The following is a 26,382-nucleotide window of genomic DNA, read 5'->3' as shown; positions in this document are numbered from 1 at the left end:
TCTATAGTCTCACCTTAGTACTAGTGAAACAAATTTCAGGACCAGCATTGATATGTAAATCACAATACGTATCACGTGATAATAAGCTTCCAATGATGTTAGTAATACTACCGTCAATGAACCACGTTATTTGCAGTAATGTAGAGCCATCAGAGTTTCCGCAGTTTTGCTTGTGAGAATTACAATTTAATAATTAGGTGAAACAAGAAAAAGTTTTTTTTTTTAATAATGAAGATATGCATGATTTCCAAATGTAAGTGTGTATGTAAAATAACCTTTAGTGTTCTTCTCAGATTATTTTTTTCACTACACATTCACGGAGATGTATTTCGCGATTTTACCGTTTTTTTTTATTATGAGATCTCGCTCATTTCTGTTTATGCAATTGAATCTTTACAATTGCACTCAGCGTTGCCATTGGCCAAAAATAGTTTCATTGAGAGGAATTGCAATTCACGTGGATTTAGATTGCGCATATAATCTCAGTCACTGAAGTAGCAATCACTGAAGTGAAAACTATTCATGGCTAAGCTGTCACTGAAATATTATATTTTCATTAAAGGGGAACCTTCCAGTTAAGCTTAATTTCACAACAAATTTACTTTCTGGCTTAAAATAACAATGGATAACAAAAGATAGATAGATTAACATTGTAAACAACATAAACAATAGTGTCCCATGATTCTTTGGTGCAATCCATGGGATTGAGCTGTTCCCCTTTAAGGATTTTCTAGCATTTTCTCCCTAGCATTCAACAATTGTTGTCACTATTTCGAATAATATCACGATAAATAAAAGATCATAACACTTATTTAATTAATTTGGTCGCCACTCTGAATACTTTGAAAAGTAAAAATGAAATTAAAATTATTTAAATCAACCATGTTGTTGAACATAAACGTTATTTGTGAACAATATATGTTAATTAAAATATACTAAAGTCCAACATGACATTTGCAAATTACTTTCTATTGGTTGATCGTACTTTGATATATTACCTCTTTTAATCGTGTATACAATTAAAAGTTTACATGTTTCTGTAAAATGTCGGCACCATAGAAATTCATTTCTATTTTTTACTAGTGCTTAAGATAGCTGCGTTAGTATAATTACCAATATCATCTGCAGTGACAAATATTTCAGTGTTAAACAGCTCTTATATGCAGGCACGTATACGCCCTAGTGGTACATGCTATTTTTGTTTTCTACTACTAACATTTCAAGCTCTCATTTCTTAGTGTTTTTTAGTGCTAAAGATGCTCTAAAGAATAGGATGATTACTTTTCTGTTGTTTTAGTTTTCAACGCCTAACTAACAGTTTGATTGATAAACAATCTTGCTCTACAATATGTTGATGTGAAAAACAAGACTTCAAGTGAGCAACATAAACTGACAAGAGATTCAGAAATGATTTCGGGAAGACAGTAAGACACCGATGTGTTGTAATAGTTGTTGTTGTCATAACAACGCTACATATTATTATTAATTAAATAGAATATTATTGATATGATGATGATCAATTGTTGAATGTCAGTTTGTGATTGCGCTTATGTTAGATTTGAAGATTTGATATAGGATTATTTTTCATTTTACGTTGCATTGTAAGAATTAAAAAACAGCGATCGCTTTTTATGTATTTTTGCATTGTTTTTGTTTTGATAACTTTGGACTAAACAGAGTTCTATTTGCTCAGATCTTGATCAAAAGTTTGGCACCCATAGGAGTGCTTATATATTGGTAGGTTTACAAAAATATGTATCAGACTGAGCAAAAACTCTCCATGAGTTGGTTTTGAAACCCAGTCTAGTATTCACATGGGACTTTGGAGAAACATTACCAATGATATTATTACAAGATAAATGATTTACTTCATTCAACAATGCATAATCCCACTTGAATCAGTGACCTTTGAACGTGTAACACCAGAGTTCAGTCAAGTTGAAACAGTCAAAATTTTCAGATTTTCTCGATATTGGAAGATGGAGATCAGATGAAGATGAACAGATTACATAAGCAGCCTCTCGGCTGAGATAGCTCAGCTGTTAGCAATGCACATTTCAATTAAAGAACAGAAGATATCATTAGTAAATAAACAATATGTATAGTATCAAAGCAACGGGACTTGCTGTTTTCAACAAGAATTCAAAAATATCATTTTTCACCAAAAAAAACAAACAAAAAAAATCATCAAAATTAAGTAATTGAAGATATCACCACGAAATTAACAAATCTGAAAGAGGTCCACATGTAGTAACTATATATGTAATATCAAAGCAATTGGACTTGTGCTTTTCAACAAGAAGTCGAAAATATCACTTTTTATCAAAAATATTCACCAAAATTAGAGAATTAAAGATATTATTACAAAATGAACAAATCTGGGAGAGGTCCACATGTAGTACTTATATATGTAATATCAAAGCAATTGGACTTGCGGTTTTTAACAAGAAGTCGAAAATATCACTTTTTACCAAAAATGACAAAAATATTCACCAAAATTAGATAATTAAAGATATCAAAACAAAATGAACAAATCTGAGATAAGTCCACTTGTATTACCTATGTATGTAATATCAAAGCAATTGGACTTGCGGTTTTAACAAGAAGTTGAAAATATTACTTTTTACCAAAAATGACAAAAATATTCACAAAAATTAGAGAATTGAGGATATCATCATGAAATGAACAAATCTAAGAGAGGTCTACCCAAGGTACATATACACCAAGTATCAAAGCATTCAGGCTTGTAGTTTTCAAGAAGTCGAAAAAGTAAAACATTGACACGGACGGCGATGGACGACAACAACGGGCAATCACTCATATGATAAGCTCCGCTCGACAGCGGAGCTAAAAAAGTTGGATATGATGTCAGTAGTAATGGATGAAGAAGTTCCTTTCTTCAATTCCGGTACATAATGTTTTGTCAACAGTCAACAACATAGAGGGAGGTGAAGTTCTATGTGAGAACTGTTTGTTCACATATTGTGTACTTGATTAGGTAGTAATCACATGCGGACATTTGATGATATTAATACCGCTAGAGTTTGGTTAATTACATGTTCATGTTATAGCCAGGAACTTCTGTGAACTTCTGTGTAAGGTTTTTGTAGAGTCTGACTAATCTTTTGTACAGTTTTTGTACAATTATACAGTTTTTCAGCACACACAAATCTAAACTAGTAGAAATTGCATTGTACACATGTTGGAAACTAGTATGTATATATTTATGTAATGCAATAACATAAGCCAATATGAGCATTATTCATACAAATTTTAGCAAGAGTGAAAAACCAGACCAGGTACTTTTCATTTGCTACAACAAACTGGTTAACAGGAGGATGCAATTTTTGACAACAGAGTACCTGGGTGAATATTTGTGTATGTGCATTTTATTAAGCATCAGTATCACAGATCTGAGTAGCATGAGGGCGCAATTCACATACCACTCACAAATTATTGATTAGAGCTAGACTTTTTTTTAAATACGTTTTTTGAAATGATTTTCAGTCACTCTGGTTGAAAGAGAAAATAAGCATAAAAGTTCATCATTATATACTAATATTTTACTATTTTTGAATATAAAATACAATTTTGAATAAAATAATGTATGATAATACTGATACTTTAAAAAAAACAGTTATGATTCCTGTTGTTATTTGAATCTGTGTATTCTGTTTTAAGCTTTTAAAATACGGAGTAGCATGTGTGATTGAGTTTTCAGCATTGAATGGCATCAAGTCATTCACGATTTTAACAAATGATTCTAAGATAAACATGTCACAAAATTAATATTTAATGTGAAGAATTTTTCATCAAAATTGGCTTTTAGTGGCCTTTTATGCAGCTTTCAGAATTTATAGGACAACTAAATGTTACAAGGGAAATTTGAACTTCAAATCTACTTTCTCAGTTAGCTGTGTTCAGTTAATAGCTGAAGTTGAAACAGCAATGCATGATGGGATTACAGTAAAGACAAAACGGGCCAAAATGTGTCAGATCATAACTATCCCACCCAAGTCCGAAGCTTTCCACAAAATTTTGTGGATTATACAACTCCCAACAGCTACCATTCATTCAAAATGTTTGACAAAGTTTTCTTAATATTTCCTTTTTTTTAATCAAACTGACATACTGTAATATTGTGAAGAATAGAAATTATTTAATTAATAGATATATTTGTACATGAGACAATGCAGATTATGAATACCTTCATACCAGATAAGTACACAAAACAATATATTATTCCAATTTATAAGAACATATAATAACAATGAGTGACTAACATTGTACCACACTAAATACAAATGCCATACACCACAAGTGCATTATGGAACAATTAAACACTTTCATGATACGTATACAAAATATCTAATTATTAAAAAAGTATCAATACCGCTTCAAAAGCTGACTGTCAATAAATTGAATAAAACATTTATATATTATTGAAAAGATGAAATATTAAATTCGTAAAAATTGCATTTACTCTACGCGAAAGAATTGTGAGCTTTTAACGCTAGATTTGATATATAACAGAATAACTTCTGTCTTGTTTATCTTGCGTTCTTTGGTTCTCTGGTTGCCAGGTTACCAAACACGCTTTTCAGACAGAAAGTAGGAGGGGTCTAATTTAGAACAAGTAGTTTGGGAGATCATTTAGCTCAGTCATGCCTTGAATAAACATGCTTGTATGCTATCCCAAGACACCTTAGACAAATTTTCATGGATATTGAGTTTTTATAAATTGTCCAACTTCATTGTGTGTGCAAGAATGAAAACATGTTTTTTCGTATTTTATGAGTATATTGTGATGTGGATGCCTACAATACAGGATCAACATCCTCTTTAAAAAACTAAAACTGGTATTGTGAATTTTTGTCCAAAACTGCATATTCTCGACCCCCCCCATCGTGCTTGGTGTCGCTAAGCAACCAGAGAGAGCCAACACTGTGCTATTGTACGCAACATGAATTACATAGTACTTCATATTTAGCGAACTGAGATCAATGTCAATCAGAAATATTATATGTATTGACAAATCTCATTTACTGTGAAATACTTTATTTTCACTGGAATTAATTTTCGCTGAAAAGGCTTTTTGGGCGTTTTGTATGGAACTTATTTTCACTGATTTTTGATGAGTTTAATGTGAAATATATGAAAAAAAGTATATTCGCTGGATTTTATTTTCACCGAATCATCCCTTCAGCGAAAATAGCGAAAATAAATTCCAAGCAAAAATAAAGTATTCTACAGTACTTTTCACACAAACATTTCCATTAAAGTTCCTCAAGAAAAAAACATTAAAACTTTACATTACATCCCCAAAAGCTTTGAATGAAAAAAAAATATCCCCCAAATATTGCAAGTAATGTATATATATATAATTATATGTTTGCGTAAAAATGTTACAGATATGTTTTAAAGAGTACATAAGACAGAAATAGACAAATGCTTGGATATTGTTCATTCCACTGTTACAGACTTGGCAAGATTACGAGGACAGTCCACCTACAAGAGATAAGATAGTTACAATAATAATTTGAGGTACAAATATTTATATCAACGGGTAAAACCTGTCTGAACTGAACACCAAAATATTATTTTGTTTACAAACACGTTTAGGTTTATTGATGCTCGATGCAGCAGGGAAAATTGAGTTCGAGAGAAAATTAAATATTATACCAAAGATTTATAAGCTAAAGTAACTGCAATATCAAAATGTATGTACTTGTATTATTTCTAGCCAATAGCATCACAGTATGCGATGGATTCTTGGAAAGGTTTAATTTTGTAAACAGGAATCAGTGAACTTATCACTATATTCAAAAATGCATGTAATATACAGATATATACATATATTTTGTAAATAAAAACTAATAAGGTTTTTTTTTTAACCTTTTCACTACAAGACTTTCTCATGCAAATTCTTGTGCATTCTAACTTTCTAAGAAAAATTAGGAACAAATAAAATGTGTTGCAAAATTTGACATTTGTCATGTTTGTTGGTTATGTTTTGTACATGTACTGCGGAGATCACAACACAACTAGCAACAATATTTTGATCAAAGCATAGATATAACTACAGGCAAGTCATTGATTGGATAACTGATTGACTCCATGTCATTTCTTGCGTCGTACAGTCGTTGATCGTTTGATGTTTTCAATTGTGTTATTTTGAATTTCTGATTACATTCACCCAATAATTGTTATCACTTTGAATTAATAAAATCTTAAGTTGATAATTTTTTGAGATACAAAATCCAGTCATGTTGGTTCAAAGAAGATTAAATGTGTTCTAAACTCTTAAACATTGTTTTTGTGCTGAACTTGTAAAATGTTATTTGATGTACAAAATAATAGCAATTTTAAAAATGCAACAAATCAAGACTTTCAAAGATAAGGTATGACCTTAGGACATACTTAGGTACAATGTAACAAGTGTGTATGGTGGAAATACTCAATTCAATATAAGGGATTGACCATTGGAAATCCTGGTAGGAGGGGAGGTGAGGAGTGCTAGCTAGCTAGCTAATTTGATTTTTATTGATGTTTTATTCCGCTGAGATCTGACATGAACTGTTTTATGTTGTACAGGCATTCTGACCCAGAGCTCTTAGATGTCAGACCTGTTGCCTAATAATTTAACCAGATCTCATAAGAGCAAGTTGATTGTTGTACAGTTAACAAACAAACAAACAAACCATGATGGCACAGTCTCAATTAGTTATTTTTTTTATAGTAATATAGTTTGAACATAAACATGTTAGAGATTGAACAAAATCCATCTGTAAACAGCCAGACTTTGGATGATTTTTCAGCACGAAAATGGCCACAATTCGGTTATCTTGAATCAGATTGTTAAACAAATTGATGAGCATATATATAATATTACGTATGATGCATGTATGAAGTTTGAATGTAATTTGGTCCAGGCATTTCTAAGATACAGGTCCAGACGCACACATGCATGCATGCACGCCCAGAGGTCAATCCATAAGTCCCTGTTTTCGAACGGCGTTCGAACAGGGACTAACAAGTCATTGTCAATGACACGTCCCCGTTCCGTTCATATTTGAGTGACATATACATTCAAAGCAGATCATGACCGAAATGCACCTGCATATGTACAACACATTGTGCTAAATCTGAACAAAATCCATCCATGCATGACTGAGATCCGGTTCTGGAATTGTGAAAATACGTGATTTTGATGCATTTTCGGCCTTAAAATGGCCATCATTCCACTATTGTTAAGCAGATCATGAAACAAATGCACATATCTATTTGTGACATGATGTACCATGTGTGTGTGAAGTTTGAACTTGATCAATCCAGACATGTCTTGGATACGGATCCAGAACTGAATTCTTTAACAAAATGGCCGCCAGTCGGCCATTTCGAACTTGATCCGAAAAAAAAGACGTGCATCAAGGTCCTATTATGTTTAATGTATGTACCAAATTTGAACAAAATCCATCCATGCATAACTGAGATACGGGTCCGGAATGGTGAAAATGTGCGATTTCAATGCATTTTCGGCCTTAAAGCGGCCCCCATTTGGCTATCGTTAATGAGATCATGAAACAAATGCACATACATATTTGTGACATGATGTACCTTGTGTGTGTGAACTTTGAACTTGATCAATCCAGACATGTCTCGGATACGGATCCAGAACTGAATTCTTTAAAACAAAATGGCCGCCAGTCGGCTATTTCGAACTTGATCCGAAAAAAAAAATGACGTGCATCAAGGTCCTATTATGTTTAATGTATGTACCAAATTTGAATGAAATCCGTCCATGCATAACTGAGATCTGGGTCCGGAATGGTGAAAATGTGCGATTTCAATGCATTTTCGGCCTTAAAACGGCCCCCATTTGGCTATCGTTAATGAGATCATGAAACAAATGCACATACATATTTGTGACATGATGTACCTTGTGTGTGTGAAGTTTGAACTTGATCAATCCAGACATGTCTCGGATACGGATCCAGAACTGAATTCTTTAAAACAAAATGGACGCCAGTCGGCTATTTCGAACTTGATCCGAAAAAAAAAATGACGTGCATCAAGGTCCTATTATGTTTAATGTATGTACCAAATTTGAATGAAATCCGTCCATGCATAACTGAGATCCGGGTCCGGAATGGTGAAAATGTGCGATTTCAATGCATTTTCGGCCTTAAAGTGGCCGCCATTTGGCTATCGTTAATGAGATCATGAAACAAATGCACATACATATTTGTGACATGATGTACTTTGTGTGTGTGAAGTTTGAACTCGATCAATCCAAGCATGTCTCAGATACGGATCCAGAACTGAATTCTTTAAAACAAAATGGCCGCCAGTCGGCCATTTCGAACCCGATCCAAAAAAAAAAATGACGTGCATCAAGTACCTATTATGTTTAATGTATGTACCAAATTTGAACAAAATCCGTCCATGCATAACTGAGATCCGGGTCCGGAATGGTGAAAATGTGCGATTTTGATGCATTTTCGGCCTTAAAATGGCCGCTATTCGGCTATCGTTAATCGGATCATGAAAAAAATGCATGTGCATATGTCCTATATAATGTGTGATGTATGAGTGAAGTTTGAACTTAATGGGTCCATGCATGTTCGAGATACAGGTGATCACGGACGCACGGACGCACGGACGGACGGACGCACACAGGGCAAAACATAAGTCCCCGTTTTCGGACTGCGTCCGAACGGGGACTAACAAGCTATTATAAGACATGCAGAATATATTAATATATGTGCTTACATCATATCCCCTGAGTACAGCAATATGGAAGGCTAATAACTGGAGCGGAATCACATTCAGAATGCCTTGTAAACAATCAATATTCTGCGGCATTTCCAACACTCTGGATCCATACTGCTGGTTTTCATTGTCACCTTTCTCGCATATCAGTATTGGACGACCCTATGGAACAACAAAACATTGCAATGTTGATTACTACCACCATTGATCTCAGTAGGTCAAGTATGTAAAGAGTGGTGAAATCAAACCACACTACTACAAATATTCCAATAAGTAGAGAATACAGGTCACATTTTCTCAACAATGACCAAGCGGTAACTGGTCAACTAAGTAGGAGGAAATGCAGGCCAAATTTGTTAAAATTTTTAAAAGTTGTTTTTGACTTTTTTTGACTTTTTGACAGATGATATAGTGGCTTGCAGATAATCAGCGAGAACTCTAAACTCAACGATTTTTTTTTTCAGAAACATTGTTACTGTTAGTAGTTCTAATAAACACACTAGTGTATATTCTATTTTCACGATTGAAGAAATTTGTTAACTTACCCCTCGGGCAACCACTTGTTGTAAGGCATTCTGACATTTCTGAAAAAAAAGGATTACTTTTTGTTTATAATCATTCAAAATTAATCTCAGAAGAATTGAAACTAGTTCTTGAGACACTGAACAAATATATATGTGTTGACAACAACCACCATTTTGGTTGTGGAATCATGGGAATTGTATGTAAATCAACCATACCAAATATGTATTGTCTTTCATGATAATCATAATAACAGGCATGGTTTTATCCACCAATGCCAATGGTCCATGTTTCAGTTCACCAGCTAGGATGCCTTCGGAGTGCAGGTAACATAACTCTTTAATTTTCTGAAAAACAAGAATATTACACAAGAACACAGCAATGTTATTTTATAAAAGTAATGTAGATTCACTTAAAGGTGTCTGAGGGGATACTAAAGAAAAAGAGTTTAGGGGTGATCTTGGATTCCAACACTAGGGTCCAACCTTGGTTAACCCAAACCGTCTAAACCACCCGCATAAAACCCAATTTGATCACCCCTTTTGGCACCATCTACAAAAAGATTTTCAAAATAAAATGTTGATAAAAATTGACAAAACTATTGATTGAAACATAAAAGCAACATCTAAAACTGTCTCCATAGCCCAAAATGGATATGAAATTTACGAAAATTTTTACAAAATTTGAAAATAATTGCACTGAAGTTTTGGCAGGAAAAATATTCGGCACTCAAATGATTTAAACACTTGAACATTCTATGTTTATCCAGTATGTCAAGAATGATATTGTTGTTGCAAGTGATTATGTACCGTATTTATGCACACCCAGTCCTACTTTTGTATGAATTCTGTATTTTCAGTCCAGTTATGGAAAGTGTTACATAGAAGGGGTGTGTTTTCAACATCTGTATGTGGAGCAGTTCTGGTTTTCCTTCAGATATAAATAATGTCATATCTTATGCAACATAAAAGCAAGTATTATATTTGGAAGGCCACACTTACTGTGTCACTTCCAAGTTATACCCCAAAAATAACAAGTCATTGTCAATGACACGTCCCCGTTCCGTTCATATTTGAGTGACAAATACAATCAAAGCAGCAACAATATGGATGTTGAACTGCATTCAGTAAAACAAAATAGCCACCAGTCAGCCATTTTCAACACAATCCAAAAAAAAATTTAAACTAAATTTGCCCACGCATGACATAGATTCAGTTCCGGTATGGTGAAAATGTGCAATGTTTGTGAATTTTTAACCTTAAATAGACTGGCCCAAATGCACAGGCATATGTATGATATAATGTATGATGTGTATGTGAAGTTTGAACTTGATCTGTCCAGGCATGTCCGAAATATGGATCGAAAACTAAATTCTTTAAAACAAAATGGCTGCCAGTTGGCCATTTTGAACTTGTTTAATATATGCACTAAATCTGAACAAAATCCATTCATGCATGACTGGGATCCGGTTCCGGAATTGTGAAAATACGTGATTTTGATGCATTTTCGGCCTTAAAATGGCCATCATTCAGCTATTGTTAAGCGGATCATGAAACAAATGCACATATCTATTTGTGACATGATGTACCATGTGTGTGTGAAGTTTGAACTTGATCAATCCAGACATGTCTCGGATACGGATCCAGAACTGAATTCTTTAAAACAAAATGGCAGCCAGTCGGCCATTTCGAACATGATCCGAAAAATAAAATGACGTGCATCAAGGTCCTATTATGTTTAATGTATGTACCAAATTTGAACAAAATCCATCCATGCATAACTGAGATCCGGGTCCGGAATGGTGAAAATGTGCGATTTCAATGCATTTTCGGCCTTAAAGCGGCCGCCATTTGGCTATCGTTAATAAGATCATGAAACAAATGCACATACATATTTGTGACATGATGTACCTTATGTGTGTGAAGTTTGAACTCGATCAATCAAGGCATGTCTCAGATACGGATCCAGAACTGAATTCTTTAAAACAAAATGGCCGCCAGTCGGCCATTTCAAGCCCGATCCAAAAAAAAAGACGTACATCAAGGTCCTATTATGTTTAATGTATGTACCAAATTTGAACAAAATCCGTCCATGCATAACTGAGATCCGGGTCCGGAATGGTGAAAATGTGTGATTTTGATGCATTTTCGGCCTTAAAATGGCCGCTATTCAGCTATCGTTAATCGGATCATGAAAAAAATGCATGTGCATATGTCCCATATAATGTATGATGTATGAGTGAAGTTTGAACTTAATCGGTCCATGCATGTTCGAGATACAGGTGATCACGGACGCACACAGGGCAAAACATAAGTCCCCGTTTTCGGACTACGTCCGAAAGGGGACTAAAAAGTGACCTATTGTACATGTCTCTCACTTTTAGTATAACTAGCGATAGTCTTTTAGAAATTGCTAGATGACTCAAACGTGGGATACATCTACTCACCAATGCCCCTTCCAAGCAGGTTGAGTAATTGAAACCTCTTCCCATTATCAGGATACTCTTCTGTTGGTACAACTCCTGCGCTAACTTATGAATCTCGTCGTCCATCTTTAAAACTTCCTTTACCAGACCTATTATAGGGATTGAGAGATGAGAGATTAGCTCCATGGTAACAAGAATAAATTATGATGGATTATGAACTAAATTAATATGATCCATCCTGAAGTATTATAAAGATTACGAGTTTTCGCTCCGGGATACTTTTGGCAGCATCACCCAGAAATGTTATTGGTTAATAACTAGCTTGATCTATCAGGTCAAAGGGCGCAGCTTCAGTCAACGGGTACATAAAAAAATAGTTTTGGATATGGTTTTAAATCAAGTGTTTGTGCACAGTTGAAAACATTCATGTATGAGGAAACGTACAAGCTGAACTGATTTACACACTTTCACTTCTGGGATAGAATATATTAATTAATTGTAGTTGTAATTGTAAGCCTTTGTTATGATTCATTTGGTTTGGTGTAATTAGTAACCTATGAATGACTTCACTAAGTGAACATGTCACATATTTTTTGTTATCAAACATTTTTTTTTTTTAAACTGTCAAATTTCTATGATCTGAGATGCCTATTTTGGAACCAGATTAATTAAGGCCTTCCACTCATCGTAAATAGAGTAATGCCTAAATTAGAACACATACTGTACTTAACATCAGATGACTAAGAATGGTATGTGAACTTTTTATAAAACAAGCAGCCTCTCGACTGAGATAGCTTCGCTGTTAGCAATGCACATTTCAATTAAAGAACAGAAGATATCATTAGAAAATGGACAATACTATACATAGTATCAAAGCAATCAGACTTGCTGTTTTCAACAAGAATTTGAAAATATCATTTTTACCAAAAAATGACAAAAATATTTAGCAAAATGAGATAAGTTATCATGAAATGAACAAATGTGAGTTTTTTGCTGAATTGTGAATTTAGAGCAGATTTGTCTTCCACAAATTGGTTATTGTACAATCTTCACCCTCCCCCACCAGTATTTGTGTTTACCATTGAAAACATTTAAACCATATTTAATCCAGTGTGGTAATTTACAAACCTGGTAATCTTTCGAGTGCATTGAATATTTCCGTTCTTCTCGCTTGCATAGATAACCTGTCTTCAGACATCATCAAAGCAAACATCACAAGCGCTATGAATTGACTGGTATAGGCCTTTAAAACAAATAAAACAAGTCAATATTAATGACATAGTCCCCGTTGGAATTAGGGGAAATGTTATTTATGCTAAAAATAAAGTAATATGCACCAAAAGCATAGTTAATAATTTAGAGTGAATAATTGGCTAGTCTAGTATCAACAGAAATTAGATGTATTAAAAAACTCTTCCAAAATCATAATATATGGTCAGAAATTAAACAGGATATGCTATTCATGTACTTTTTGTATCCAAACTGAATTTCATTTGTCTAGGCTTACGTACAAAACATGAAATGAATCATCATGGACATGTATCTCAACATGTATAATGTTTGAATCAAATTTGAAAACCGACAAATCCTGTCCAAGATACCACATTTTCAAAAAAAAAAGATGGATGCCAGTCGGCCATCTCTGATCTTATTATGAAATAAACTGACATGAACATGTATTCCTATATGTATGATGTATGTGCCAAATATGATTGAAAATCATCCCTAAGCATTGGAGATATAGTCGTATGATCAAAAAGCAAGATGGCCGCAAGGCAACCATTTGATTTGATTTTAAAACAAGCCATGCATGGCCCAGTCCCCGTTAGTTATCAAATTTAAGACATAAAATTTTGTTTATAGTAATATAGCTGGAATATAAACATGTCAGGAATATGATGATTCTTTAACATTTAAATGATTGACATTTGTATCTGATTGTCAAACGAGTATTGAGAGATATTGCTCTCGAACAGCATTAATTAAAACAAAATCAGCCATTATGAATATATGTATAATGAATATATGAAATTTGAACATAGTCAGTCAAAGCATGTCAGAGATATGGCTCTAAAAGCCCATTCATTAAAACAAATGGCCACGAGTCAGCCATTCAGAATCCGATCTAAAAAATAAAACAAGTTTTTTAGCACAAAAATAGCCACTATAAGGCCACTTTGAAAAGGATCGTCAAACCAATATATCCGTATATCTGTGACATGATGTATAATGAATATTATAAATTTGAACACAATCAGTCAAAACAAGTCAGACATATGGGTCTGGAAACCCATTCATTAAAATAAAATGGCCACCGGACAGCCATTTTGAGTCTGATCTGAAAAATAAAAAGATGTGCATCAGGAACCCGTAATGTCTAATGTATGTACCAAGTTTGAACGAAATCCATCCATAAATGCCAGAAATGCTTATATTTGATGATTTTTTAGCACAGTCGGCCATTTTAAATGTTATCTGAAAAACAAAATTATTTGCATCAAGGTCGCATAATGTCTAATGTATATATCAAGTTTGAACAAAATCCATCTGTAAACAGCCGAGAAATGCTTGATTTTTTAGCACAAAAATGGCCGCCATTCGGCTATCTTGAATCAGATTGTAAAACAAAAATGATGTTCATCAAGGTCCTATAATGTCCAACGTATATACAAGGTTTGAACAAAATCCATCTGTAAACAGCGAGGAAATGCTTGATTTTGATGATTTTTAGTACAAAAATGGCCGCCATTCGGACATCTTGAATCAGATCGTGAAACAAATTGACGTGCATATGTATGATATCATGTATGATGTATGTGTGAAGTTTCATTGTGATTGGTCCAGGCATTTCTAAGATACAGGTCCGGACGCACGCACAGACGCATGCACACATACACGCACGCACACACGCACGGACACACGGAGGTCAAAACATAAGTCCCCGTTTTCGGACTTCGTCCGAACGAGGACTAATAAATTGTCATGGGCATGTAATCTAAAATGTACAATGTATGTACCAAATTTGAACAATAACTGACGAAGCATGCACATAAGATACCACATTTTCAAAATACAAAATGGCCGCAGTCCACTGGTCATCTTTGATACAAACGTGAAATGAATCGTCACAGACATGTATCCTAACATGTATAATATATGTACCAAATTTGAAAAAAACTGACAAAGCATGCATAAGATACCACATTTTCAAAAAACAAAATGGCTGCCAGTCGGATATCGTTGAGTAAATCAGTAAACCACTGCATGTGCATAGGTGACAGATAAAGTAGTACGGGGACTAAAAAGTCGTGAATGACCTCTGTTAAACAGATACGCATGCCAACCAGAAACAAAATTATAATTTTTTTTTTGACCATTTTGTACAGACTATCTTAAGGAGAAATCATTCAGGGTAGACAGGACATGTTGAACATGGTGCAAAATTGAACTCACCTTAGTACTAGCGACACCAATTTCAGGACCAGCATTAATATGCACACCACATTGTGTATCACGTGATATTGAACTGCCAACGGTGTTAGTGATACCGACTGTTAGGGAACCACGTTCTGTACAGTAACGTAGAGCCATCAGCGTGTCAGCAGTCTCACCTATAGTAACAGAGAATCAGTAATTAAGTACAAAAAGAATAATCAAAAAAACAACCAGAGCCAATATGTTCCAGACACCAAGGTCAAAGCAGCAATCCTAACCAATATGTGCCAGACACTAAGATCAAAGCAGCAATCCTAGCCAGTATGTGCCAGACACCAAGATCAAAGCAGCAATCCTAGCCAATGTGCCAGACAGCAAGATCAAAGCAGCAGCCCTAGCCAATGTGCCAGACAGCAAGATCAAAGCAGCAGCCCTAGCCAATGTGCCAGACACCAAGATCAAAGCAGCAGCCGGAGCCAATATGTTGCAGACACCAAGGTCAAAGCAGCAATCCTAACCAATATGTCCCAGACAGCAAGACCAAAGCAGCAATCCTAACAAATATGTGCCAGACACCAAGATCAAAGCAGCAATCCTAACCAATATGTCCCAGACAGCAAGACCAAAGCAGCAATCCTAACCAATATGTGGCAGACACCAAGATCAAAGCAGCAACCCTAACCAATATGTGCCAGACACCAAGATCAAAAAAGCAACCTTTTGTTATAATATAAATAACTGTCATATCATTAACCTTAATTGTTTTCATGAAAGATCAAGCATGGTATTTCTGTGGTCTAGCATAATAAGACTTAGAAAAATAGCAAGTCAAAACAACTATTACCAACTGGTACAAGTGCAAGTGCAAGTGTGTTAAATTGTGCAAGACATATCTTTCACAGTTTAAACAATTCTAAAAACTCACCAGATTGGCTTATAAAAAAGCAGACATCATCTCTGAACACTGGTGTCTTTCTGTCCAAGAAATCACTGGCAAGTTCCACCATGACTGGTAATTCAGTCAGTTCTTCCATCAGTTGGCGAGTCTGTAAAGTCCAAAGAAAACACAATTTGGTTGGTTAAATAATGTGCAGACAAAAGTGATCCTTATGAAAGTGAAATTTTTCACAGTACACAGTTTAGATAGAAATTATTGTTCTGTTGCCACTAGAGGGCTGAACATCAGCTAATACAAGCAACATCTAAATTTTTGGGGTTATTCAGGCACTTAGTAGGAATTAAATCATCACTGAAACTCAGAATATTTTTAGTAGTTTAAAGTGAATTCCTGTGTAAGTCATTGAAACAATTATTTTCCCAGAATAAAATTTTAACACACCGGAGGCCACACAGATGTTACTTCAGGTGTTACATGCATGTCACAGCCCAAATAGGTCACTTTATCTAAACTAAATTTCTTCATAATGTTTAACTCATTAATACCTAATATTTATCATGGTATTACAAAATGAGTGTAACCATGGAAATATTGAATATATAATTTGATAGAGGAATCATAAACTCATGGTCAATGCTCTCCATGAATGACCTCAAATGGTCTTATTAGTCCCCGTTCGGACGAAGTCCAAAAACGGGGACTTATAATTCGGTCTCCATCCGTGCGTCTGTGCGTGCGTGCGTTTGTGCGTCCGTCCAGAGTCATATCTCAGAATCCCGATTCCGTTCATTCTTTGCATGTGCCTAGTACTTTATGTGGGACATATGCACATGCAGTAGTTTAGCGATTTGATTCAAAATGGCCGACTGGCAGCCATCTTGTTTTTTGAAAATGTTGCATTTTGGACATGCTTTGTCAGTTTTCATTCAAACTTGGTACATAGATTATACATGTTAGGATACATGTCCATGACGATTTATTTCGCAATTGGATCAAAGATGGTCGTCTGGTAGGCATCTTGTTGTTGTTTTTTATGCGATATCTTGGACATGCTCTGTCAGTTTTCATTCAAATTTGGCACATGTACTTTATACATGTTAGAATGCATGTCAAAATCTGGTCAAGGATGGCCGATTGACAGCCATCTGACTTTTTGGCCTTACTAGTTTATTTCCACAATTTATGTACCATTTTCATTCGTATTTGGCACAAACATCATACATATCAGTGTGTTTCATAATCAGATCAAAGATGTCCGAATAACGGTTGTTTTTATTTTCGGCCATATTACTACTACACGAAACACGTGTTTTGATGTAAATAAACAATCTGTTGTATACGCCACTTGGAACTCAAGTTTCAAGGACACGCTCGCGACAACCCCTCCGCTTTAATATGACAAGCTCAAAGAGAACTTTCAAAAATTTAACGGGGACTGTGTCATTTTCAATGACTTGTTAAATGTCAATTGTCTGATATAAACTTAAAAGCGTACTTCCTTAAGGACAATATCAAACGATCAATGTCCGGTAAAAAAAAACGGGCGTTCCTTTGATGGATACCCGGTGTGTAGTACAATTGTAGCAGGATTTGCTCATAATATATGACACTATACAACTTGGTACTGTGCTTTTATGTTTGTATTATTTTTCTTTTACTGATTTGTCCTTGTACTGTTTCTTGCTGTTTTCACCGACTTCTCAGCCGGCATTGCACAGCAGTTTGCACATAGCCCATAGAAATACATGATACAGTGGTGTGCATCCATGAAACGTAGAACGTCTGTGATGTAGCTCTGCCCCTGAGATTATAGTTTATTTTGAATGCATACTCACAGCAACAGCACTATGAAAGCTAGTCCCACAAGCAATGAACAGCAGCCGACGACAGCGACGTATTTCACTCAGATGGTCTTTCAATCCACCCAGCAAAACTGAAAATTACACATGCAGAAATAACTCATAAATGGAAAGTTATCATTCTAAAGTGAATGTAAATACACTGTAAAATAATAAAAGAAATAATTTAGGTAGTGTCAAGTTTTAATGACGTATCTATATACAAGTATTTGTCCATACCCAACCAAAACCTTGCTCATGAAAAATTGTAAGTGATTGTTTTGACAGAAATATTGCTTTCTGAAAAAAATGCATCAATAGATAGCCCGGGTGAGGTTCTAGAGCAAACACTCTCCTGAAAATATGAAATGGTATCAGACAAGTATGGTACAACCAGTAGACTGAATTCGTAGGAAACCACTAAAAAAACAGCAAATTGAATCAACTAGTAAGAGTAATTTACTTTCACATTGATTTGGCAAAAACTATAGGCACTCTAAAACAGGAAACAGTATTTTTTATCTGATAGTATTTGATTTTAGCTGCAATAGCTGTAAAGTGAAAAATAACACATTTTCAGAAATGGCATTCTTACCAGTATTGTTCTCGAAATTCAATCTTCCTCTCATTGTGTTAGTAACACTCTCTGGCTGTTCAAAGATTTCCTTCTGCATGAATGTACTGAAATTTCCTGTTTGTGGGAAAAAGAAGACATGAACTATTTGTGAATTTGTGATGAAAAGAGGGAGGGAACAGGTGGTGAATAAGTTAAGAACGTAATTCTCACAGCTACAAGTACTTGCTGTTGAACACTTTGAAAAAAAATTCTTTTTACATATTTTACTAACTTTTTTTTAATACTTTTGAACCAAATGAACATAATTTCCTGTCTTTATCAAAATTTTGGAAAAACAATGAAAAAATTAGGTACCGTTTTGAAAATCGTGAATGGTGACTTCGGTGTTTAAAGAGTTAATAAGTTGAATACACGACAAATCTAAACTTCATAAATTTTATACCCAACTGAATTTCAAATAGTGAATTCACATCAAGTATGCTAATTTATTTCATTTGTGAATTCCATTTCACATTTGACAAGTTTAGCAAGAATATTAGACGAGATAACCAGTTTCTATATACTGTAAAAGGGTTATTAATTATTCACTGGGTTTTAATTTTGCTTATTTCGCTGACTGGAAGATGCGCTAAATTAAAACCCAGTGATTATGTAAAATTGAGCATAGAACACATTATGTTAATGATAAAACTGAATTTAAAACACACTCTGAATATGCCTGAAATGGTAAATCAGTGAAATTTAAACCCAGTGAAAACTAATTATTTTACAGTACCTTTCATAAGCTGCTGTATTTCCATTTTCAATGTGTGTACTTCACGAGACTGAGCCACTCCAGTTTCTCTCTTAATTCTGTGAATGGACAAACCTGCAACACAACAATAACATTTAAAGCATCAGACATTGGCAATTACATTGAATGTCAACAAGTTCAAATCCTACCTCAGGCTGAACACCAAGAATTGTAGACCCCCTACCCTGGGTGAGTGTGCAACAGACTCAATGGGAAGGCCTATTCCACTGGCCGAGGTTCATTCACTAACGAATGTGACTTTATCGGAACCTTGATTAAGGTCTGCAGGTGCTTGTGTTTGACCGAGCCTGGTTGACGCCAGGATAGCGCATAGGTATTTGATAGGGAGATGGCTGCACAGCCCTGTCATGTAGTCCTAAACATAAATATGGCTTCTGTGGCACTAGTACTTGCAATTTGCATGTACAAAAAAAAGTCAGGAAATATTTCTGCAACATCAAACACACTAAAATTAAACCCAGTGGATATTTTCTAATCTAAATTGACTACAAGCTGCAACTAAAATACCGATCAGAAACGAAATGGGTTTGGTTTACACTGGGTTTGGTTATACAGGGGGTTTGGTTCACACGTTAGGTTTGCACACAATTGCAGGGCCTTTAAATCCAAGTAATTAGTGAACATAAATATTAACATATGTACTATGTACCACATGCCCACACTTACCACCATCTTTGACAGCAGCCACATCATTGTCCTCTAAGTAGATGACTCGATTAGTGTGTTCAATGATGGCACTAGCGTCACTAGCAAAATAGTATTCCACTTCCTTGTTATCACCAACTACTTGAAATCCTACCAGACTGTCAGAACGCTCCAATGTTATTCCACTATCATGGTGACCTGAGAAATAATACACCAGTTATACACATATGAACCAACATTGAGTGACAGCAAACATAACAATACTATGACATGACTCACACCATGACCAATGAAGACATCACATGATAATGTGCCATCTATTTCTCAGTATATTTGCTCACAAAATGTCACCATCTAAGAAGTAACATTTCCATTCATTTTGCGATCGTAGATTTTGATGATTACAGATTAGAATAACATATTTGAGTGCCAAATCAATGGGAATGCTGTCCTATTGTCATGGTGATGTTTATCCTTGCATCCTTATCTCATGTCACCATATTTACATCACAGAAATACAGGTTCACATTTTTAAAAAATTTACTAATTATTAGTCCCAATAGAAATTTGAGGATCATTTAAATGATAAGATATACACAGCTTTCGATTGACACAGACAAATATGAATACAACAATACTATTTTAATATGATAAAGCTTATTACGGTTGTTATCAGTGACATGGTTAGTCACTCTGGCGTTATTTTATATCAGGACGCCGAGTTACAACAAGCTGGATTACAATTTCTTATTTTCAAGCATCGGAATGGTAGTTGGTATCCTATTTCATTCATTGCAATGGAATGGTTTATTAGTTACAAACTGACATGTAATTGTGACTGAAAACCCCGCACTTAAAACGGGATAGCCGCTTGAAAAGCCAAGCAAGTGTAAAACTTTTTATTTTAAATTGAATAAATTGCTGCATTACATTAAATATGCATTAAGCACCATAAACTATTGAAATTATACATGCATAACACACCAACACAAACTTGGCTTGATTACACACAACTTCATATTCAAGTTCTGAGTAAACGAGTTATTGCAGCACCAAGAAAGAGCTACCACTAAGTTTGTACAACATCACTGCTGAGTTACTTTAATAATGTTTACTCTACCTTTCTATCAAGAAGTATTAACTTAAAGGCCATTTTACACAAGGATATGTACGCAGCAACGCACCTAGCAATGCATGTGCTGTCTTACGAGTTGCCTTGTATTTATGACATAATCATGTCACCAAGATAGATCGGGCAACGTTGCCTTATGTCTGTTTCCCAGGCAACTCATCACTCATCCCAACAGTTACTGTACCGATTACTGTTGTTGAATTGCCATATGTACTCTTCCTCAAAAATTGCCAAGTGTGAATATCTTACCATTTGTATACAGAATCAAATTAATACAATTCCTTTTAAGTCTGATTAGACTATAGCATGTAACTCAGGAATTCATTATTTACGAGAATAATCTCATAGTTATTTAATATTAAAGCTGTAATAAATTATCAATTCTTTTTCACTTCTCTAATCTGTATTAGAAGCCACATCCCTAATATAAGTTGCACCCATTCTTTTTGAGTAATTGAGAACCAAACATTCATAATTTCTCATATGTGTAGATGCTCTAATAGAAGCCGAATCCCTTCTGTTGCATTCTACCATTTTAATAGAAGCCGCAGCTTCTAATACAAATTTTACAGTAGTCTAGTTTAGTGAACAAAAATTGATTAGCCTAATCCACCTCTCCACAACCAAAAGTTGAAACACCATTGCTAGTGCAACAATGTGTGGTGGTCTTCATGCATGTTTGCTACCAAATATGTTTCACCCTGTCTTTTGACTTAAATTTAAATTATATAAAAAAAAATGATATGATATAATATGAACAGCTCCTTCTCGCAGTATATTTTATTAAAGACACAGTCAAGTACTGAAAGTAAATTTTCTGAGTCAACATTTATTGGAAACTATCAGCTAAATGCTGTTTATCCTAGTTCACATATTACCCTTTTTGAACAAAATATTTCCCAGAAAATTACAACTTTTCATGTATTTTTTATGATTTTTGAACTTTTATTGAGATTTTTTTGGTTAATTCTTGACCAAAAAGACATAATTTTGTTTCACAGGCTTGAAAGTAATCACATGATAATGATTAAAAAAAAAAAAAAATTAATGTTTCTGTACTACTATGAACAATAAATGACCTGACACATTGCAAGGTCATAGGTTATCACACAACAAATACAAAGCCTGAGTAAAGTCTATTATCGACATATTATATATTTTAACACTGAAAACAATAGCTTTTCAGGTTCTATAGAAAGTTATATTTACATTAATTCTTTATGAAACGTATATGCACTTTCCAACGTTTGAAATTTAAATGTTATTTGGATACAGATACATCATATTCAAATGCTGTCTTTTGTTTACATCAGATGTAGAAGCAATACATTCCCATCACTGAACGCCAGTGGTCGCACAGTTACAAAATCTCAACAACAAAAACAAACTGTGTAAGAATTTTGAACCTTATGTGCACTTTCCAACAGTTGAAATTTAAACGTTATTTGAGAATAACAAAGTGACCAATGTAAAACATATGGTACAGATACATCATATTCAAATGCTGTCTTTTGTTTCCATCCGATGTAGGAACAATACATTCCCGTCACTGAATGCAGGTGGTCGCACAGTTACAAAATCTCAACAAAAAACAATCTGTGGAGGAATTTTTGGTTGTTACCTCAGGCAAACTTAAAGCGAGAGGGTTGTCACCTGCGCACATGCTGAAATTAAGTCCCAAGATAACAACACACGCTAAAAACGCAAAGGCTCATGGGTAGACTCTCGTTTGTAAACAGTAACATGCTATGGCTATCTGACGCATGCGCAGGTGACGACTCCCCCGCTTTAAATATTGACTACATGTAGTAATAAGTCATTATCAATGTCAAAGTCTTCATCCAGTTTTTAGTGATCATTTTAATACACAATGAAAGGTGTAGAAATATTATAACTAGATGTTGGGATAATTCAAGGAAACCAACATGGCTTAAAATCAGCTACTTTTTTTTTGATATGACATGCACCTGTGACCAAATATAAATAATCGTGAAAAAAAACATCCAGAAATGGTTCCACACATGTTTATAGATTGATTTTAGGAATTTTGACAAATTTGATGAAATCACAAAATAACACATCCTAGAACCCCATATTAGTGTTACCGTTACAAAATTTCATATTTGTCATGACTTGGAAAATTTCAAAAAAATTTGTCTTTCAGGACACTAAAGCTATAGTACAGTAGTACTTGTGTGCAAACTTTCTACTGAATCAGGAAACATATTAGTAAGGAATCAAAATGGCCACCAGTCAGCCATTTTTGTTTGAATCTTGACAAAAACACATATCTGACATGATTTTTTAATAGGCTGTGTAGTGGTTTACACCTCAATATAATGGTATCTTCCACAACATGTTCGACTCTGTTGATGGGAAAAAATTACAGTGTTATGTTCTAATTTTAAAATTAAACGCCAGATGCTTGTCTGAACTGGCTTATTTGCAAGCTAACACACTGCTTTGATGTTCGAATGCTATGTCTGGCTGTAGTGATGTTAATGTTTTTGGAGCTTTATACCTATTCTCGGGGCGGTGCTACGTCACAAGACGTTCCACGTTGCTAAGACGCGCACCACTGTACCAGTATTTTTAAGGGCTCTGCGTGCACTGCTGAGGAGCGCGTCGAGCAAAGAGACGGTGAAAATTTGAGAAAACGATAATCCTAAACAATCAAATTTTATGCATTACACAGGCAGGGTTAATCTTGTTACACTGTTCAGGGGAGTCTCAACAACCATCCCAAAGTACTGTTTTCTAAGAGTTTTCGGCCTTTGTTTTCACCATGTTGGTTGCCATGTGGTGAAAATGCCCGGATGTCCGCCCCGAGAATATGATGCGTGTTAGCCATAATATTAACATGCATTTAGGAAATGCACTACAAAGCCACACTATTTTAAGAATACTACTGCAATAGCAATTCTACATGACTAGCGGTATGGATGGTGATCACACTACGTAGTAACACCTTATGAAAAAGACAAAATGATGACACCGTGAATTCAGTTTCCTTACATTCGGTTGAATTATCATCTTTGTCCTTTACAATATCTTCTGCCCTCAGTGGCGTACCTGAGAAGTAACAATGATGTCACCAAACGTGCAGTATATGGAAAAATATTTCAATGTCGGCACGAACATGTCTTTCTGCCTTTTCCAGAGATTGGTAGTCCCATTTGATAAACATTTTACAAAATAAATGAGTTCCTTTCAAATTAAAAAGCTGAAACTGACATTAAGAAATGCTTTTGTGAATAAAATGCACAGCTATTATGAACTTTCAATTTTATTACTCCATCATCTCTCGCATAAAATAACAAAATTAATTAATTCTTCTTTACATCTATACCTTAGTAAGATTTACATCATGCGATGTTGATATGGGATCATGGGACGAGATGATAGATTCAGTATACTGGTGACTGCCGTGGCAAGGTGGCAAGATGGCATGCTAATGTGCATGTCTAAACGAAAACATTTGTACAATGGGTGATGACATGCACTGAATATGGACAACAAACGTAACATAATCGTTGACATATTTGCAATACCACAATCCTGCGTTGATCAGTATCATCACAAATATATCTGAATGTTCTCAACAAAAGCACCATTATCTTTTGTTGTTTAGTACTCTAAATTAAAGCAGATATGCACATCCATAAACAAATCCAATTTGCTGAACAACAAGCAACTGCTATCTGCATATTCAACCATTAAGTGACATCATATGTCCATATTTGGGTTGAATTTTTCATATATGGGCTCTAGAGTATCCACACCCCTGCCATCTGCATATTCAATCATTTAGTGACATCATATGTCCATATATGGGCTCCAGACCACATCCATCTGCATAGTCAACCATTTAGTGACATCATATAATGAATTTGGGTTGAATTTTCCATATATGGGCTCCAGAATATCCACACCACTGCCATCTGCATATTCAACCATTTAGTGACATCATATGTCCATATATGGGCTTCACACCACTGCCATCTGCATAGTCAACCATTTAGTGACATCATATGCCCATATATGGGTTACACACCACTGCCATCTGCATAGTCAACCATTTAGTGACATCATATAATGAATTTGGGTTGAATTTTCCATATATGGGCTCCAGAATATCCACACCACTGCCATCTGCATATTCAACCATTTAGTGACATCATATGTCCATATATGGGCTTCACACCACTGCCATCTGCATAGTCAACCATTTAGTGACATCATATGCCCATATATGGGTTACACACCACTGCCATCTGCATAGTCAACCATTTAGTGGCGTCATATCTCTATATTTGGGTTGAATTTTTCATATACATGTACAGGCTCCAGAGTTTTCCACACTACTTCTATTAGCATATTTAATCATTTAGTGACATCATATGTCCATATTTGGGTTGAATTTTCCATATATGGGCGGGCCCAGAGTATGCACACGACTGCTATTTGCATATTCCACCATTCGATTACATCATATCTCCATATTTGGGGTTGAATACTCCATATATGGGCAGCGTGGGCAGATATTCAAATTGATGTCCAGAGCTTGGTATGTTAGTATAATTAGTGAGCAGAGTAGAAGGATACATTACCATGCAGCAAGAAAGCCAAAGTCTGTTATTAGTGGTGCATAAAGCATTATATTTGAGCAGAAATACAACAGAAATAATTGAAGATGAGATGAAACTGTTCATGCATGAAACTGCATATATTCTAGACATGCTTTAATATTTGATATTTGATTTTTTTCTCACAATGTTAATATTTATATAATGTGAAGAAATCAATTCCTAATTTCCGAGTTACTATTTTTCTCACGAAATTCGATAGAGGGCGTTCTCAAAGTACCCGGATGACAGTCCGTTCAACGTTCGTGGTGGGGTTGAATTTGAGCGGCGTCTGCTGTAAGCAATATACTAGTAGTTACTGTTGCCCAAGTCTTATTTTTTACAAACGTTTTGCAAGAATTGGTCAAAATGGTTAACTGGTATTGTAATGCTATTCCTGGGGTTTGATTAAAAAGAAAAAAACAGCGAAATATCCTGAGATGAAAGGCGTAACTTTTCATACATTTCTTTCGTCCAAGAAATCATTTCAATGCCAGTGGATTCGAATGCGTCGTCAGGAACCTGAGTGGACGCCAAACTATATTCCCGGGTTTGTTCACGGCATTTTCCATCCTGCGCCAGTATTTTTTTAGTTCAATAACTGGAGACAGCCGTCTTTCAACCGCAGTTATAGATCGATTGACAAACGAAGACTGTCATCTTCCCGAGACGAAAACATTTATGATAACTGCATCTGCT

At 35.0% G+C, this 26,382-nt stretch overlaps 1 protein-coding gene across 2 annotated transcripts in view; it reads right to left on the bottom strand.

Moving 5' to 3' along the window:
* Window positions 1–4,137: 4,137 nt before the first annotated feature.
* Window positions 4,138–26,382, bottom strand: part of LOC100373722 (glutamine--fructose-6-phosphate aminotransferase [isomerizing] 1-like) — a 32,843-nt gene continuing 10,598 nt past the window's right edge. The window contains exons 7-19 of one of the 2 annotated variants that reach the window (XM_085508015.1): window positions 24,074–24,130; window positions 19,948–20,124; window positions 19,243–19,335; window positions 18,486–18,581; window positions 17,888–17,985; window positions 16,080–16,200; window positions 15,173–15,330; window positions 12,848–12,962; window positions 11,741–11,868; window positions 9,513–9,641; window positions 9,318–9,356; window positions 8,773–8,934; window positions 4,138–5,508 (exon numbers count right to left, since the gene is read on the bottom strand). In XM_085508015.1, the coding sequence (XP_085364141.1) occupies window positions 5,464–5,508; window positions 8,773–8,934; window positions 9,318–9,356; window positions 9,513–9,641; window positions 11,741–11,868; window positions 12,848–12,962; window positions 15,173–15,330; window positions 16,080–16,200; window positions 17,888–17,985; window positions 18,486–18,581; window positions 19,243–19,335; window positions 19,948–20,124; window positions 24,074–24,130 (1,418 nt within the window). In that variant the 3' untranslated portion in view covers window positions 4,138–5,463. The remainder of the gene's footprint in view (window positions 5,509–8,772; window positions 8,935–9,317; window positions 9,357–9,512; window positions 9,642–11,740; window positions 11,869–12,847; window positions 12,963–15,172; window positions 15,331–16,079; window positions 16,201–17,887; window positions 17,986–18,485; window positions 18,582–19,242; window positions 19,336–19,947; window positions 20,125–24,073; window positions 24,131–26,382) is intronic. The other variant, XM_002736398.4, reaches the window with a different exon arrangement.

The sequence above is a fragment of the Saccoglossus kowalevskii genome, chromosome 14, assembly GCF_978046115.1.
Source record: "Saccoglossus kowalevskii chromosome 14, keSacKowa6.1, whole genome shotgun sequence".
NCBI lineage: Eukaryota > Metazoa > Hemichordata > Enteropneusta > Harrimaniidae > Saccoglossus > Saccoglossus kowalevskii.
This window is presented reverse-complemented; position numbering and strand designations above follow the sequence as displayed.